A 15496-nucleotide genomic window follows, 5' to 3' on the forward strand; every position below is an offset into this window, starting at 1 on the left:
CAACTCAAAATTCATATTATCAGCAACTAATGGATGGTTTATCTTTTCTTTCCCAGTTTGTTATGTTTTGTTTATTTTATTTGCCTAGAACTTTTGGAGCAACTTGAATAATGATTTCAGTGACGATGAAATGGATATTGTTGTCTCATTCCTAACTTCAGTGGGATTTTCTGTTGTTTTTCTGTTAAGAAAAGTGTTGGTTTTCTGTTTAAGGAAGTGTCCATCTATTTCTATTTTAGTTAGGTCTTTAAGTGAGTTGGATATTGAATTTTATCGTTGGCTTTTGAATATCTGTGGAAATGACTGGGTGACTTTTCTCTTCCCTCTGTTAGTCACTTCTCTTCGTCATCTCGACTCCGATCAGGTAGCCGGGACCTCTCTAGTACAGGGATGGAACCTGAGTCCCCACTGCCCAGTGAGTGCCAGGCTATCTCGAATGAATGAATGCCTTTTCCGCCCATCACGCAGAGGGCCAGATCCCCAGAGGCTGTGGGATCTGGGTTGACTCACCTTTCCTAGCATTTTGCTTCCTGCAGCAGGGGTGGGTGAAGTGAGGCGTGCCCAGCGGTGGTGCCCTTCTGTCCCACACACGCTCGCTGAGCCCCTGGGCTGGTCCGTCAGCCTGAGAGTGACACCACAGAGGGTGTTGGGCCATGGGCTGGGTCTTGTGGAGGGCAGCGGGAAGGAGGAGCCAACATAGCACCACTCGTGCAGTTGGCTGTGTGACCCCAGAGATGATGGGGGGATTCTAAGGAGACAGGAGCTAGATGCTGGGAGGCCACAGAGGAGGAAGCTCAAGGGCTGAACTTGAACCCGTGGCACGAGAGGAGTTTTGGGGTTTTGGCTTTCACGATTTCGGTATTTGAGCTTTAATCTTTCAGGGTTATAATTGTGGGGACTTTAGGTATTTTGACCGTTTGGGATATGACATTCGGGATTGTCTTTTCGGAATCATGATTGGCGCTAACACGGAAGAGCTGCGGAGGGATGGTGATGAGGAAATGCTCCTGGGCCGCCATCGCCTCTGACCCGTGCCCATCTGTCTGTTGCAGATCTGACTGAACCCTGCCGGCTGGGCCTCTGCTGGTGGGATCCATGGCGGAGGGCGGGGACGCCGCACTGTCGGTGGCTGAGTGGCTGCGGGCGCTGCACCTGGAGCAGTACACCGGGCTCTTCGAGCAGCATGGAATGATGTGGGCCACTGACTGCCAAGGCCTCAGCGATGCCCGCTTGGTGGACATGGGCATGCTCCTCCCTGGCCACCGCCGCCGCATCCTGGCTGGCCTGCTCCGTGCCCACGCTCCTCCCATCCCTGCGCCCCGCCCTGCCCCACGGCCCGTACCCAAGAAGCGCCATGTCTTTCGCTTAGCCCCTGCGCCCGCCACTCCATTGGAGTCCCCGCCCACGGCTGGAGAGGATGAGGGGCGACCCACGGCCCCACCCATCCCACCCCGCAGGAGCTGCCTCCCACCCGCCTGCTTCACTACCCCTTCCATGGGTGTCCCGTTCACGGCCACCCCGTCTGTGACCGCCTCATCTACAGCTGCTCCAGACTCTGTGCTGCCCGCCAAGCGGCATTTGGTGGAGCCGAGTGTTCCGCCTGTGCCTCCTCGCTCCGGACCCCCGCGCCTGCTGGTGAGGTGAGTGGATGCCACCCAGGGTGGGCAGCACACAGGCAGAGCATCCTAGAGAGCAGACTGGGAGTTTATGGCCTTTGCGTGAGGGTAGGAAAGGTGCTTCGGTGGCAGGAACAGCTTGTGCAAAGAGCAGAGGAGGGAAGCAGCCGTGCATCTTCAGTAGCACAGCTGGGCTGGTGGTGTGTGAGGGGAGGACGGGGATGTCACCGGTGGGACATGCCGCGAAGCCCAGGCTGGGGAGCCAGGTAGGTTTGTGGAAAAGGATGATAAGCTGCTGCAGGGAGGCTGGGGAGGAGACTGGGAGACAAGTGAGCAGGTACAGGGCCGGGCTAGAGCCAGCTCAGGCTGTGTGGAGTGCCTGGTAGCAAATGGGACGACTGGAGCCGGAGGTAGGCTGACTGGAGCCGGATGTGGTGCTACAATAGCCAGGACCTGAGCAGAAGGCAGGCGGAGCCCTGGCGGCCTTTAGGTTTCTGTTCTAGATGGAGACAGTCTGTCTAGAGCCAGACAGTGGTGACAACAGTGATCTGGGACCTAGGGACAAAAGTGAGTTTGGGAGAGGGACCCAGCGAGTGTGAGATGCTGGGGGCATCCGGGTACATTCTGGCACGGGGAAGTAACACCTGGAGGACAAGGAAAGCTCTTTGTAGGGGTGGGGTGGGGCAGTAGAAGCCTCTGTGCTTGTCTCCCCACCTACCCACCCTGACAAATGTCACTTGGTGACACCTCTGAGCTTCAGCCTGCTCACCCTCCCTCCTCTTCAGAGCTGCGTCCTGTCCCTGGCTGCCAGCCTCCCGTGTTTTCTTGGGTTTCCTCCTGCTTTTGTGGACATTCCCCTTCATCTCCTTCATTGAGACCTCCCCTTGTCTTTTGCTCGGGTGCCCCGCGGGAGGGAGCATCCCCACCGGGCTAAATGTGTTCTGCTGGAAATGAGGATTTACTGGAGCACTTGGGCCAGGTCAGGCTAATCTGGGAAGGCTTCATGGAGGAGGGAGGAATATGTAGGGATACATAGGAATATATAGACCTCCTGGTCCCTGTTATTGCTGCTCACCGTGTGGGACATTTTATTTACATGACTTTGCTGAACTCTGCAAAAGCTTTTCAGGGAATTTGTGCACTGGTTCCAAGCAGGGAAACAGGTTCAGCGGGGAGGGGCACCCTGGCTGTGTTCATGCCAACTGCTTAATCAAGCCCCGTAGTGGGGGAGACCCGGGAGGTTCTCCTCACATAGGGAGGAGCATTAAGTTAGGGGGTCTTGAAGGCCAAATGAGGACTGTAGTGCTGGGGGGCTGACTGGTGGAAGCACGGAAAGTGTCTGTGCCTCTCCTGGATTCATGGGAGTGGGCACAGGTAGGTACTAAAGTCCCCCAGGAACCTCGCCCACAACCTAGATTGAAGTTTCCTGGTGCCATTGTGCCCTCTAGTGGCCATTCTCCTGCATGCAGCTATAATTTCTATTTGCTTCAATCACATTATTGAGCTAGAGAGAGAGAGAGAGAGAGAGAGAGAGAGAGAGAGAGAGAGAAAGGGCCTTGAATTCAGCCCCCCAATTTTTTCCTTTCTGTCCTTCTACCCAACATGTGTCACCTAGATATCTTGGGAAGGGAGAGGCCTTCAGAGGAGGCTGATGGGAAGGATGAGGCTGGGGTGGGATCCTATGCCACAGACCAAGGTATAAGCAGGAAAGGGTAGGGTTCTCTCCTTCCTGCCTTCTGGGCCTCTTTCCCTACCAGGTGCCCTCCATGGACTTCTGCAGCCCTCTGTAACCCTCCTGGCACTGTCACCTGTGTTCAGGATACTTAACAGGGTAGGGTGAGAGTCCTCGCCAGGTCCTAGGGTCCCAGGACCCACTAGGAGCCTGTCTGGATGCTACCACTTGGTCAGCCTCTGGGAGAGGTCAGGCTCCTGTGGTCAGAAGTTTGGCTCCTTGAGGAGAGAGAGGATCCAAATGCATTCTGTACTGAGAGAATTTGTGGGAACTCACAGTGTTGGTTCCGGCGTCTGATCACAAAATGTTGTGTATTTGCATAGAACCTACACTCATCCTCCTTCATACTTCGGATAATCTCTAGATGACTTATGCCCCCTAACAGAGTGTAAATAGCTGTTATATTGCATTGTTTAGAGAATAAGGACAAGGAGAAAAGTCTGTACATGTTCAAAATAGATGCAATTTTTTCCCCATATATTTTCCATCTGTGATTTCCTGAATCTTCAGAGTGGAATCCATGGATACAGAGGACCAGCCGTGTCCCTTACAGTTTGGGACATTTCCTTAAGGCAGAGTTGGGGCAGAGTGAGCTGCTAAGCCTGGTTTCCTGTGCCCCTGGGTCTTAGTAGTTGGACTCATGGGCACTGGCAGTTCTCAGCTCACAGTCTTTGAATCCTATAATAAAAACTCTCATGAGCTAGGCTTGGTGGCACACACCTGTAATCTTAGCTACTAGAGAGACTGAGGGAGGCAGATTGCAGGTTTGAGGCCCATCTGGGCAACTTAATGAGCCCCGTCTCAAAATAATAAAAAGGGCTGAGGATGCGGCTCAGTACTCCCTGGGTACTGCAGAACAAACAAACAAACAAACCCCTTACCGCAGATGGAGCATCACAAATTTGTAATGTGCTGCGCCCGGGCCCTGTGGTGCTCACAGATGGAGCCTGCTTGGCCATCCTGTTCCCTCCTAGCCCCTTCATGTGACTCCCAGATCCTTGGTGCATGGTGGACTCCTGCCCCTGCAGGGATCCCACCTCAGGGACTGCTGGCATGGCCTTCCTGCCCCTCCTTGCATCCACGAGTGATGGGGAACTCGCTCCCAGTTGTGGGGTCTTTCCTATGTGATCATGTTGTGACTGAGTGAGCATTTCTGCCTGGCTCCAGGCCTGTCACCAGGGTCCCTGGTGTGATATGGGGACCATTATGCATGCATGTGTACACTCTCAGGGTCTTGGGTCTGTGTGAGGGCATGGCTGGACCAGTTTGTGCATGTGCATTCATATGTATAGGTGTGCATATGTACATTTGTGCAAGCTGTCAGGTCTGTATGTCAGCACTGGTGCAGGTTCTGAGGGTCACCATGCATGATCGTATAGGCACAGGTATATGGGGATCTATGTAGTTTTAGTGGTGGCGTGAAGTGTGCATGAGTTCATCTGGGCTTGTGCACACACATACGTGTACCCGTGTATACTGCTGCACATGCGTACATTTGTGAGTGAGTACATGCTGTTTGGGCAGGAGTTGGCATGTGTGTTATATGCAGTCAGCTGTGAGCATGTGTGCGCACATGTGTATGTGTGTGGTCAGGAGGGGGTGAGCTCACTGGAAGGTCGGTCAGCCCTGCTAGGGCTGTCAGTTTTGTTGTTGTTGAATCCCCAGCCTCTGCATCAGTGCTGGCTGCCTGACAGATCCTCAGTATTTGTTGTGTGAGTGAATCAGTGCTGCCGCCGGGAGCTTTTGTATTGCCAAGTGCTGAGCCTGTGTGCGTGGAGGTGTATGTGCGTGTGACTCAGCATCTAGTGAGGCTCTCAGCATGCACTGAGCATAGGGTTAAAGGGTCCTGAGCTCACCACCCCCAAACCCTCTTCCTCCTCTATCCGACCCATGTCACCCGTATGCCTTGGGAAGGGAGAGTCCCCAGAGGGAAGAATGAGGCAGGGACAGGGTCCTGCTGAGCAGGGTACAAGCAAATTAGCAAGCCAGCAAGGATAGGGTATCCTCCTTCCTGGCCTGGCATGACCTGGCTCTTAGCCAGGTTCACCATTCTGCCTGGCCTGGGAAGACCCCTCTTTACCCCCAGAGTCTACACACTTACCATTATTTAACCCCGTGATAAGAGAACTTGCTGAGGAGTCCAGAGATGCAAAGTAACCTGCTCAAAGTTCACCAGCCCAGCAGAGAGGAGGCAGGTGTTCAGCCCTCATCCTGTCTCCTCAGCTCTAAGTGTCCTCATCATGAACCCTCTGAACTTGCCTGTCTGAGCAGCAGAGGGATCATTTCTGATCCAGGGTTCCAGTGTCACTCCACAGAGCCCCTCCTGACCTGCTCTGGGCCTCACTTATCTCCTCTGATACTTGGCTACTTGCAGATACCCCAAAAAAGGAAGTATTTTGCTCTGAGGGGAGCAGTTACTAGCTGGAGTCACACTGTAGGGCCAGTGCTGAGCCCTGACCTTGCAGCCCAACCAATCCCTGGTCTTCATGAAGGTGGATCACTTGTTACTGAGGGAGAAGCTGCTCACTTCAAAGAGCCTCTTCTCCCAGCCACTCTGGGCCTCCTTGTGGGGGTGGAAGAGGGAGGAGTCACCACAAGGGCCACCAGGGCCAGTGCTTCCTCCACATCCACCCTGTGAGGTCTCACGAGACCAGGAGACAGACAGACGAGCCCTGGAGGTCAGGAGACGCAGACATTGCAGCAGTTGGGTCCTGCTTTTGCTTGGGGGTGAGGTGCGGTGCAGCCCAGGGGCGGGGAGGAAGTGTCTGCCCCGAGGGATTCTGGGTGACTTTTCTCTCTTTCTGTGTTTTCAGGAAGTGTATGTGTTGGCTGGGGCTGCAGGGGGTGGGGAAGCAGAGAGCAGGAAACAGGAGAAACCAGAGCAGGATGCAGACACACACACACACACACACACACACACACACACACTCTAACTCTGACTTCCAAGAGGATTCACAGTTATACTCAGAAACACACGCACTCAGAACAGTGATTTGAAAACACTCAAGAGATACAGATCACAAGTGTTCAGGGCATATCTGGGCCCGAGCACCTCCCAGGGAACGGGGCCGGCCAACCCAGTGCACAGGGCAGCCCACTCTTGCACACACAGAACCCACCTGGCGGGAGCCTTAGGAGTCCTTGGGCCCAGGACCCAGCAGGCCTCTGAGGGTGAGCGAGGGGCGGCCCTGGCTGAGCTGCCGGGCAGGTGGGAGGAGGGCTGAGGGCCTGGGAGGTCAGGAGTCCCTGTCTGGCTGGCTGTTACCTCTGGGCTGGGTTCTCCAGGGTGCTTCGCTGCCTCTTCTTAGTGCTCAGAATTTTCAGTCTTGCTTCACTTTCTCCACTTCTTCTGTTTTTTTCCCTGCCTTTTCCTTTGCTCCCCTCTGCTCCTTCCTTCTCACCTGGACTTTCCAGATCTCTGTCTCCCTGTACACCTCTCCCCCAACTCCCCAAGCCACCAGGAGCCACAGGCATTTCCTAGCCTCTGCCCTATAAACCGCACCCCTGTGGGGTCTCTTCCCTTCAGGGCCCTGGTGCTGTCTGCTCAGTTCTGCTCCTGGCTGCCTCTGCCATTCTCTTGGGGCTGCTTGGGTGGACTTATCTCACTGTCAAGTTCCAGGTTGTCATGGTTCTGAACAGCCTCAGACCCGGTCCAGGGTGTCAGATGTGCACAGGGCTGGCACTTGGTCGGAGTGGTTCCTTCCCTTCCTGTCCAGGGCTGGCCTCTCCTCCCCCCAGTTTCCACGGATCCCTAGAGAATTCAGTGATCCTTGGTTACTGGGGCTGTAGAGTGGCCTCTAACCTGTGCTAGGCACCCAGGATGGAGGAGGAGCTCAATGCAGCCTTCGAGCTCCCTTCTGGAACCAGCCCGGGCCAGAGCTGCCTCCTGCCCGCTGCAGCCCACAGGGAAGCTCAGCGTGGGGCTGGCTGCCGGAGCCTTGGAGGGCCCAATGGGCTGTGCAAGCTTAGAGGAGGGAGCAGTGGGTGGATTTCCTGGAGGAGAAGGTGGAGTGTCCTGAGCACAAAGGAGTTGAAGGTTCCAGTCATTTAATGCCAAAAAAACACAATGGGTGTTTAGTAAGTAGTTCTGTTTTTGAGTTGTTGTTTTTTTGTTTGTTTGTTTTATTTTTTGAGATATGGTCTTTCTGTGTAGTTCAGGCTGGCCTTGAGCTCAGTACTAGGCCAGGGTGATCTTGAAATCCTGGAAATTCTCTTGCCTCAGCCTCCCAAGTGCTGGGACTACTCCTGTGCACCACCACATCCAGCTGGCAAGTAGTTCTTGTCCTGCCAAAGCTTCTGGTGTCTGGGCTACGAGGTATTAGTTCATGGTGTAGGTTAGTTACGATGCAATGTCAGGAGAGGCTTCCCACGATGAAGATGCCAGGCGAGTGGTTGTCAGTCAGTTCTTCAGGACACACTGGCTTACGCCCCCTCTGCAGGGTGACCTGGAGGTCTCAAGGGGATCGGCCCTGTAAGAGGCGGACTGCATTCCTCCATTCCAGCAAGCGAGACCCCAGCCAGGGCTTTCTGTGCTGTCAATGGGCAGAAGCAGGCAGGATGGAACCAGGGGGCTGTTGGCAGTTCAGGGAGGAGGAGAAAGGGAAGAAGCAGTGTGGAGGAGGCAACAGGCACCAGACTGGGCCTGGCTGCTGAGGAGGAGACCAGGGTACGAATGAGGAAGTGGGCAGCTAGGCAAGTTTGCCCCTGTGGAAAGGAGAGAGGGGGAAGGAGATGGATGTTCCTGGGTCAGCGGGCCCGGCCTCACCTCTGAGCCTTGCTGGGGAGAGTCTGGGAGCTGGGATCAGCCCGGGTCCCTTCAAGGCCCTTGTGACTTCTTAGAGGGAAGGTCCTCCTGACTCCAGGATGGGTCCTTGGTCCTCGGAAGTTGTATCAGCAAGCCAGGTGCTTGCGGACACAGTTGTGCTGAGTGATCAGAGGCCTGCAGGTGGGGGAGTCCCACGGAGGCCCCAAACCATCCTGAAGCACAAGGGGAGGCCCACCAAGCGAGCAGAGGGAGGGGATGTTGCCTTATGCCCTTTGAAGGCAGAGTAGGCGAGTGGCCAGACAGGGAATGGTGTTCTAGGTAACAGGAGCAGCCTTGAACGTAGTCCGGAAGTTTGCGTCCGTAGGATGGGGCTGAGTCGAGGAGGGCTGGAATGGAAGGAGGGTAAGCCCAGGGCCAGCCTGGGAGTTGCGGGCTGCCCCGCCCTGTAGCCTCCCTGCCCTCAAGGTGAGAGCCTGTTCCCTGCTGGAGGTGAGGGAGAAAGAAAGATCCCAAGGAGTCCTGGAGGAGGAGGCTGGGGAGCAGCTTTCTGGCCAGCCTGTGTGGCTGAGCCTCCGTCAGCCACAAATGGGGTACAGAAGCTGTGCTGGTGATGTGTGGAAGTGCCTCTTCTCCTTTACTGAATTATCAGTAAGCCTGGAGGCAGGTCAGCGGGGAAACTGAGGCTCAGGCAAATTGAACAATTCTACAACTCAAGGTCACGAACAGATGATGGTTGAGCTGGGACTCCCACTTGGGTCTGCCTGGCCCTCTTACCCATTCGGATTTGGGACCCTCACGTGTCCCCCGTCCCCACGTATAACATCTGCTAGGTTTTTTCCCTAATCGAGGAAGTCAGGCTGCTCGGGCTGTGGGCTCAGGCCCAGTGTGCCCAGTCCTGCCACGGGGACTACAGGGGAAGCAGATGCGGTCAGGTGTCTCTTGGCCAGAGCAGAAAGGACTCATTGCTTCTTGGTCTTTTGGCTAAGATCAAGTGCAGGGGAGAGAGGGCTGAAGGAGCAGGGGACCCAGGTGCCTGGGCGCACAGGGAACAGCTCGGCTGTGCAGAAGCTGTGTGCTGAGGGCAGGTGGGCTTCCAAGCGTGGAGACAGGCAAGAGAGGGCGAGAGGGCTGGGAGACGAGCGTGAGCAAAGGCTTGAGGTGGGACCTTGGCGCTCTTCCTCAGGGACGGGCATGGGCCAGTGGGCAGCATCCAGCTGATCTCGTTTGGACTGGACTGGAGCTGGCGCTGCTCCTAGGAGGCAGGTACTGAGGGCTGCCGGGGGCACCCCACAGGCTGGGTTCTCGGTAGGGGGACACTGCCCCTTTCCTTGGGGTTTTCCCCCATGATGTGCCTTCTGGACACCACTTCTCCTTTCCTGGGCCCAGTCCTGACTCAGCAGGGCCCTGATTTCCCTGCCAGGGGCAGGCAGGCAGGCATAGCCAGGAGGCTTCCTGGAGGAGGCAGCCAGAGTAGGGGCTGGAGGTTGACACGAGCCTCCCTTCTTACCCTTGCCGGGCAGCTCTGCTGGGGGAGGAGCCTTTGCCTGTGGTCCCCTCTCCCTTCTTGCCATAGGCACGGTGGTGGCTGTCAGAGGGTGACCTTGTTCTCCCTGGACAGGATGTCAACTCCAGCGCCCGCTTAGACCCTGATCCTGAGTAGCCAGAGCTGTGGTTCTAGACCACCAGGGTTCAAATCCCAGCTGTGGGACCAGGGATAGATTACTTAGCATCTCTGTGCCTCCGTTTTCTCATCTGTATAGCAGAACAGTGGCTTTGCCTTATAGAGCCCTTGCAATACGTAAGTGAATAATTCATTAAAGCACGTACAGAGCATGTAGGGACATACATATGTAGACACACACGCTTAATTAATAAAAATGGAGTAGTGCAGGAACTTATTTATATAAGCCCCTGCTAGGGATTGAAGAGTGAAGGAGGTGGGAACCTACCTGTGGGGTGACAGGCCTCATGGTTGGCAGACCCCTTGCCCATGGTTAGGGAAGTGAGGTGGTGGCCTGCGTGCCTGAGGAAGTTGGGCTGGTGCTGCCTGGACTCCAAGGAAGAAGAGCAGGTGGGCAGACTGGCTCTGTTGCCACTGTCTTCCCCTCCGCCCTGGCACAGACCTGAGGGAGTATTGGAGGTCAGGCCCACTTATCCCTGCGTGGCACTGGTGGGAGGGAGCCCGTCTCCACCTGCTGAGGACCAGTCTGCCTGGCTCTGGCCCCGTAGCTTGCAGTTCTGCTTCTAGATGAGCATGGGCCTCCACAGCCGCTGCCTCTTGTGCCCTGGGAGACAGCAGTATGATAGATGGGTTTGCCTGTCTAGAAGTCTCCATCTTGTCTAGTGATACTCTGTATTATCTCTAATGTTTTATCGAAGAATTATTTTCTTGTTCTCTTTAATGGTTTGATCAATCTTTCATTCTTACAACTGGTAATCTGAGCAATGTAGTTGAGGCTAGCGATATGTAATGTAACAACCACTGCCGATTCATATTATTTTGTCTTTAGACCCTGTACCACTTTGAATGTTCTTGCTCTGATTTGTTTATGTTCATGATATTGTATGTTGCTACTGTTCTATTTTTTTTGTTTGTTTGTTGTTTCTCATTTACTATTGTCTTTAAAATAAAAAAATAAAATATTAGAAGTGTCCAATGACATCGCCTCAACAGGGGCCAGCCCCTCTAGTCACACCCTCGGGCTGGTAGGCACTCACTCAGGCATTCCGTCATCATTCACACTTTCCTTTGCTTCTGTCCAACCCTAATGGCCAATTAGTCTCCTACCCACAGATCAGTCTACCTGTCTATCCACTCACCCGTCCAACACACTTTCTGTAGACACAGCCAGGCCCTGCCCTGGCCTGAGGTATCAAGTCATATGCTGCCCCTGCCCTAAAGGCACGCAGGGTCAAGTGTGGGAGACAGCCTGGTGCAGTGCCCACCAGGAGGTCTTCTTAGATCCAGCTAAATGAGTTGTCAACATCACCATGGGGCCATTGGCATCAGATTCCTGAGGGGCAGAAGGGAAGGGTGCTCCTTGCCACTGGGGCAGGAGAATGTCTTCCGCTGCATAGCAATCTGCTACAGTCCACACAGCTGTGCAGGAGCCAGTCTTCATGGCCCTCCAGGTGACAGCTCAGGGGCGAGGGACTGAGGATCAGAGTGGACAGGTGACTCACAGGGACCCATTCAGGCTTAAAATGCTCTTGCCACTGGTGGGCCACTGTCTTCCAGCAAGCCTACAAGTGTGGCTTCAGGTCCCTGCCGGGGGTGTGCCTGGTTACAAGTCACCACAGTCGGGGCAGCCCAAGCTCCAGCTTGTCCACCAGATTTCGAGTTTGCTGACAGTTTCTCCTGGTCCCAGTGCAGTTCCCCATGCAGGCCACTGTTGTCAAGGCAGTGTTTCTTGGAAACACGGCTGCCTGCCAGGCCACCCCGAGTATGTGTCCAGGGAAGAGCTGAAAGCCAGCAGCAGGTCAGACTCCACCCGGAAGGAGAGAGGGCTGTGTTCCCTTTGGCTGCAGTGCTAGTGATTTGGAAGCAGCACAACTCCCAAGAAGCATATGGGTGTTGGAGCCAGGTTCAGATCCCAGCTTAGATGCTAGCACAGTGTGCCGCGTGAGGGAAGACGCCTTGAAAAGTGTCACTTGGAATACTTTGTATGAAGCTCGTATTGTGGGTTGGCAAGGACAGGGGTCAGGGTAGACTCTGAGAGCAGGAGGATGTCTAGAGGTCAGAGATGAGGGGGTGATGCTCCCCTGACAGGACAAAAAGAGGGTCACTGGTATGAGCAGTGGCCCCAGGCCAACCCTGTCATGTCCTCCCAGCCTTCCTTGCTGTCACAGTTGTCACACACCTCAGTCATTGCCGGGAACACTGGGGAACGCACCAGGGCAAAAATAACCAGGAAAGCTGCCCACTCTGATGCTGTTCCACGGCCCCTGCAGGACACTGGCGGACAGTGTGGGGCCAGACCTCCAGGGCGCAGCGCTTGTCCCAGCCGGTGATCCCAGGCATCGTGCACTGTCACGAGACTCATCCTGCCTTGGTTAATCCTCTACCACCCCACCTGTGGACATAGTCCCCCCAGCCTCTTCCCCCCCAGGACTGGGGATGGAACCCAGGGCCTTCGCACTGAACTGCATCCACAGCTTTTTGTTTCAGTTATTATTTTGAGATAGGATCCCACTAAGTCATCAGGTTGCCCAGGCTGGGCTTGAGCTTAAGATCCTTTTGCCTCAGCGGAGTGTAGTAGTCCCCATTTTACAGAAGAGGAAAGCAAGGCTCAGAGAGGCGAGGCGTTTGTCCTAGGATGCAGGAATAAGAGGCTAAGGCAAGTCTCAGATCCGTGTCTGTGATACCACAGCCCTCGGGAGACGTCAGCTGACACGGAGCACTGTGCTGGGACCCACTCAGGGTGCCTCCACCCTGGCTCTCGAGGAGTGGAGAGGGGTCCTGAAGGTGTGATAGAGGAACCAGTGTGGTGGGAGATGAGTGGTGGGATGAGGTGAGTTTGGGGGCTCCAGGGCACCCAGGAGGTAATGAATATCCAAGTCTGGGCAAGAGGTGATGGCCTTCCTCCAGGGCGTCAGGAGTTGTTTCTAGACTGGTCTGTGCCTTCAGCCTCGAAACCTGTTTCAGTCCTGCCTGATCCCTTTGCCATCAAAGGTGTCACCTCCCCCAGGACTCCTTCTCTGACTCCAAATTCTGGTCTTCATTTCTCCTCCAGCATGAGGCTCTGTGGATATGTGTGGCTAAAAGCTGGAGCAATGCGGGAAGGAGCAGCGTATTTGGGTCTCAGAGTCCCAGCTTCCTCTAGGCTTTGGGGCACCAGGAAGGACTTTAGTTAGGAGGGTGAGGCAAGAGGCTGTGTGAAGAGGACGCCAGCCGCGGCGATGGTGTGAGGAAGGGTGAGCCCGGGGCTCTGGAGCTGCGTCCTGGCTCAGTTGCTTAGTGATGACCAACTGTTCTGTCCTCAGCCTTCCCTCCAAGGAGGAGGAGTTATTGCTGCCGCCACCTGTGTCATCCCCCCCCTGGCTAGAGCCCAAGGAGCCGCCATCCACCCTCCCCTGGGGGCCGTCCTGCCCCCCGGAGATCCCTCCGAAGCCTCTCCGCCTGCCCCCAGAGTTTGGTGAGTGCTGCAGGCCAGGATGGGATGGACTCCAGGTGGATTGCCTGGAGATGGGCCTCCAGAGAGCATGCAGGGGTCATAGTGCCTGTATGCTGCCTGCCGCCGGTCCTCTGTGGCCCTAAGCAGGTCTTGAGCATCCTTCTCTTTATCGTCCAAGTGGAGACAGCGCCCCCTACCTGACTGCTCACCACCAGTGCAGGGCCATGGCCGCTCCTGAGTGAGCCGCGGGTCCCAGGCTGGCAGTGGCTTCCTTGGAATCATGGTTTGCTGGTCCTGGGGTTGTCTACTTTTCTTGATTCTTACTGCCTTTTTTGGATAGTCCCCGCCCCTGACCCCCAAGTTTGCTGCTTCATCAGGCCTCCCTGTGGTGGCCCTGCCTCTCTGCTGGTATAAATAGCACTTCCTGCCCCTGTGACTTTTTTTTGAAAGCCAGGCCGCGGTGTGGGTGGGAATCTTTGTTGGTCTGGGGGTGGCCTTTGTGAAGCCAAGCTGTGGAGTCCCTGGTGTCCAGGAGGGGCAGGCCAGTTCTCTAATACTGAGTGTCTCCCACCCTTCTCTTACCAGATGACTCTGACTACGATGAGACCCCAGAGGAGGGGCCGAGGGCCCCAGCCAGCGTGATGACCAAGAAGGTAGGACAGGGCAGTGGCTAGGGTTGGGCTGTCTGCTTGTGATGTGAAGAGAAGGGTGCCTCGCTGCCTTGTGAACTCCAAGGACCACCAGACAAAGTGGACAACCACTTCCCTCACTCTACTGTCTGGCCCTACAGAGGTTGGGGTCAAGTGTAGCCCTAGGCCAGGGGATTCGGGGCTCTAGTCTGTGGCTTCTGCTCCAGGCTTTGGCTACATTTGGCTGCGTGTGTGCCAAATTTTGACTGGGTGTGTGTCCCCCCCCACACCTCTGTGTTCTTTCTCAAGTGACTGTCCCTATCTTTCTTTCACTTTCTGTGTTCCCACGTCACTCCCTCTCTGAGTGTTTGACTTGTCTCTGTAACCTGCAGTCTTTCTCTGCCCCTTTATTTTTCTACCTTTATTCCTGTCATAGGTCTGCGTCTGCCCCCGGCTCTCCTGTCCCTTTGACCCTGGGTCCTCTGTGGTCTCCGCTGTGGGGAGGGGAGGAGTGGGGACTGTGAGGAAACAGAAGTAAAAGTGCTGAGTTGTGTGGGTCGGGGACTGGAGGACAGAGGTTGGAGTGGCACCCCCGGGGTGTGATTGGAATTTGAAGGGAAGCATGACGCTCAGTGGGCCTGGCGGTACAGGAGGACCCCTCACCGAGCCGAGTCCCTCGGGCCGTGCGCGTGGCCAGTCTGCTGAGTGAGGGGGAGGAACTGTCCGGAGACGACGAGGATGAGGATGACCATGCCTATGAGGGCATCCCCAAGTGAGTGCCTGCTCCTTGGTGGTTTCCCCACCCAGCCACCTTCCTTCAAAAGCCCATCCCATCCCTGGCCCTGAAGTCTCCACAGCCCCATCCTGGGGAAGCCCCACTGCCTGTTGCCCTCCATCCCTCCTCTTCCCTAGTGGATCGTGGCACACCAGCAGCCTGAGCTCGTCCCTGCCCAGCCTGGTCCCTGAGCTTCTGCTGCACTCCATGGATGAGCTGCCTGGGGGCTCTACCCCCACCACACCCACTATCAAAGCTGGCTGGCTGTACAAGAACCCACCGCAGGGGTGAGTGTGACCTCCTGGCTTTGTGTGGGGGCAGGCAGTACTCTGAGATAGTGGTGACATGGATCCAAGCATCGGAGGGCTCCAAAATTATTTAAGCAATTCTCTCTCCAGACACACTAAAACCACCAGCTATCCCCACCAAGCCTGTGTTTTATTGCACTTAGAACTGGGAAACCCTACTTTGACTTACCGAAGTCACTCTTGCAGATAAAGTCCATTTCCCCCAGTAGATCTTTGAGATCTTTTCTCTCTTGAACCCAGCTGATTCACACCTTGTGTGTGGCTTTCAGGGTGGTAGGCTGGGATAATCCTGGAGCTTCTCCCCTGATCTACAACCCTTTGCTTTGTTGTTTCTCTGCCTCTTCAGATCTTATATCTATCAGAAGCGATGGGTGAGACTGGATGGTGATTACCTGCGATACTTCGACAGTAACAAGGTGAGGCCTACATCAGTCCCTGACTTGACCCCTGCTCTAGCCTGGGCCCGTGCTGAACCCTGACACTGGATAGAGGTGGAGTTCCAATCAGAGCTGCAGTCTGACTCCTTAACCTGACCTATGTTCCCCTGGGCCCGGGCC

General features: G+C 55.4%; 1 protein-coding gene across 8 annotated transcripts in view; it reads left to right on the forward strand.

Annotated features, from left to right (window-relative positions):
• Positions 1 to 15496, forward strand: part of Arap1 (ArfGAP with RhoGAP domain, ankyrin repeat and PH domain 1) — a 59152-nt gene that overhangs the window by 20042 nt on the left and 23614 nt on the right. For 3 of the 8 annotated variants that reach the window (XM_005379969.2, XM_005379973.2, XM_005379970.2), the window contains exons 3-9: positions 1053 to 1640; positions 12065 to 12130; positions 13097 to 13248; positions 13813 to 13880; positions 14507 to 14628; positions 14769 to 14918; positions 15286 to 15355. In XM_005379969.2, coding sequence (XP_005380026.1) covers positions 1096 to 1640; positions 12065 to 12130; positions 13097 to 13248; positions 13813 to 13880; positions 14507 to 14628; positions 14769 to 14918; positions 15286 to 15355 — 1173 coding nt within the window. In that variant the 5' untranslated portion in view covers positions 1053 to 1095. Of the gene's footprint in view, positions 1 to 1052; positions 1641 to 5950; positions 6027 to 6202; positions 6520 to 12064; positions 12131 to 13096; positions 13249 to 13812; positions 13881 to 14506; positions 14629 to 14768; positions 14919 to 15285; positions 15356 to 15496 lie in introns of those variants that run through there. The other 5 variants (XM_005379975.2, XM_013511970.1, XM_005379972.2 and 2 more) reach the window with 4 other exon arrangements.

This window comes from Chinchilla lanigera, unplaced genomic scaffold (genome assembly GCF_000276665.1).
Source record: "Chinchilla lanigera isolate Chin_1 unplaced genomic scaffold, ChiLan1.0 scaffold00013, whole genome shotgun sequence".
In the NCBI taxonomy this organism is placed as follows: Eukaryota; Metazoa; Chordata; class Mammalia; order Rodentia; family Chinchillidae; genus Chinchilla; species Chinchilla lanigera.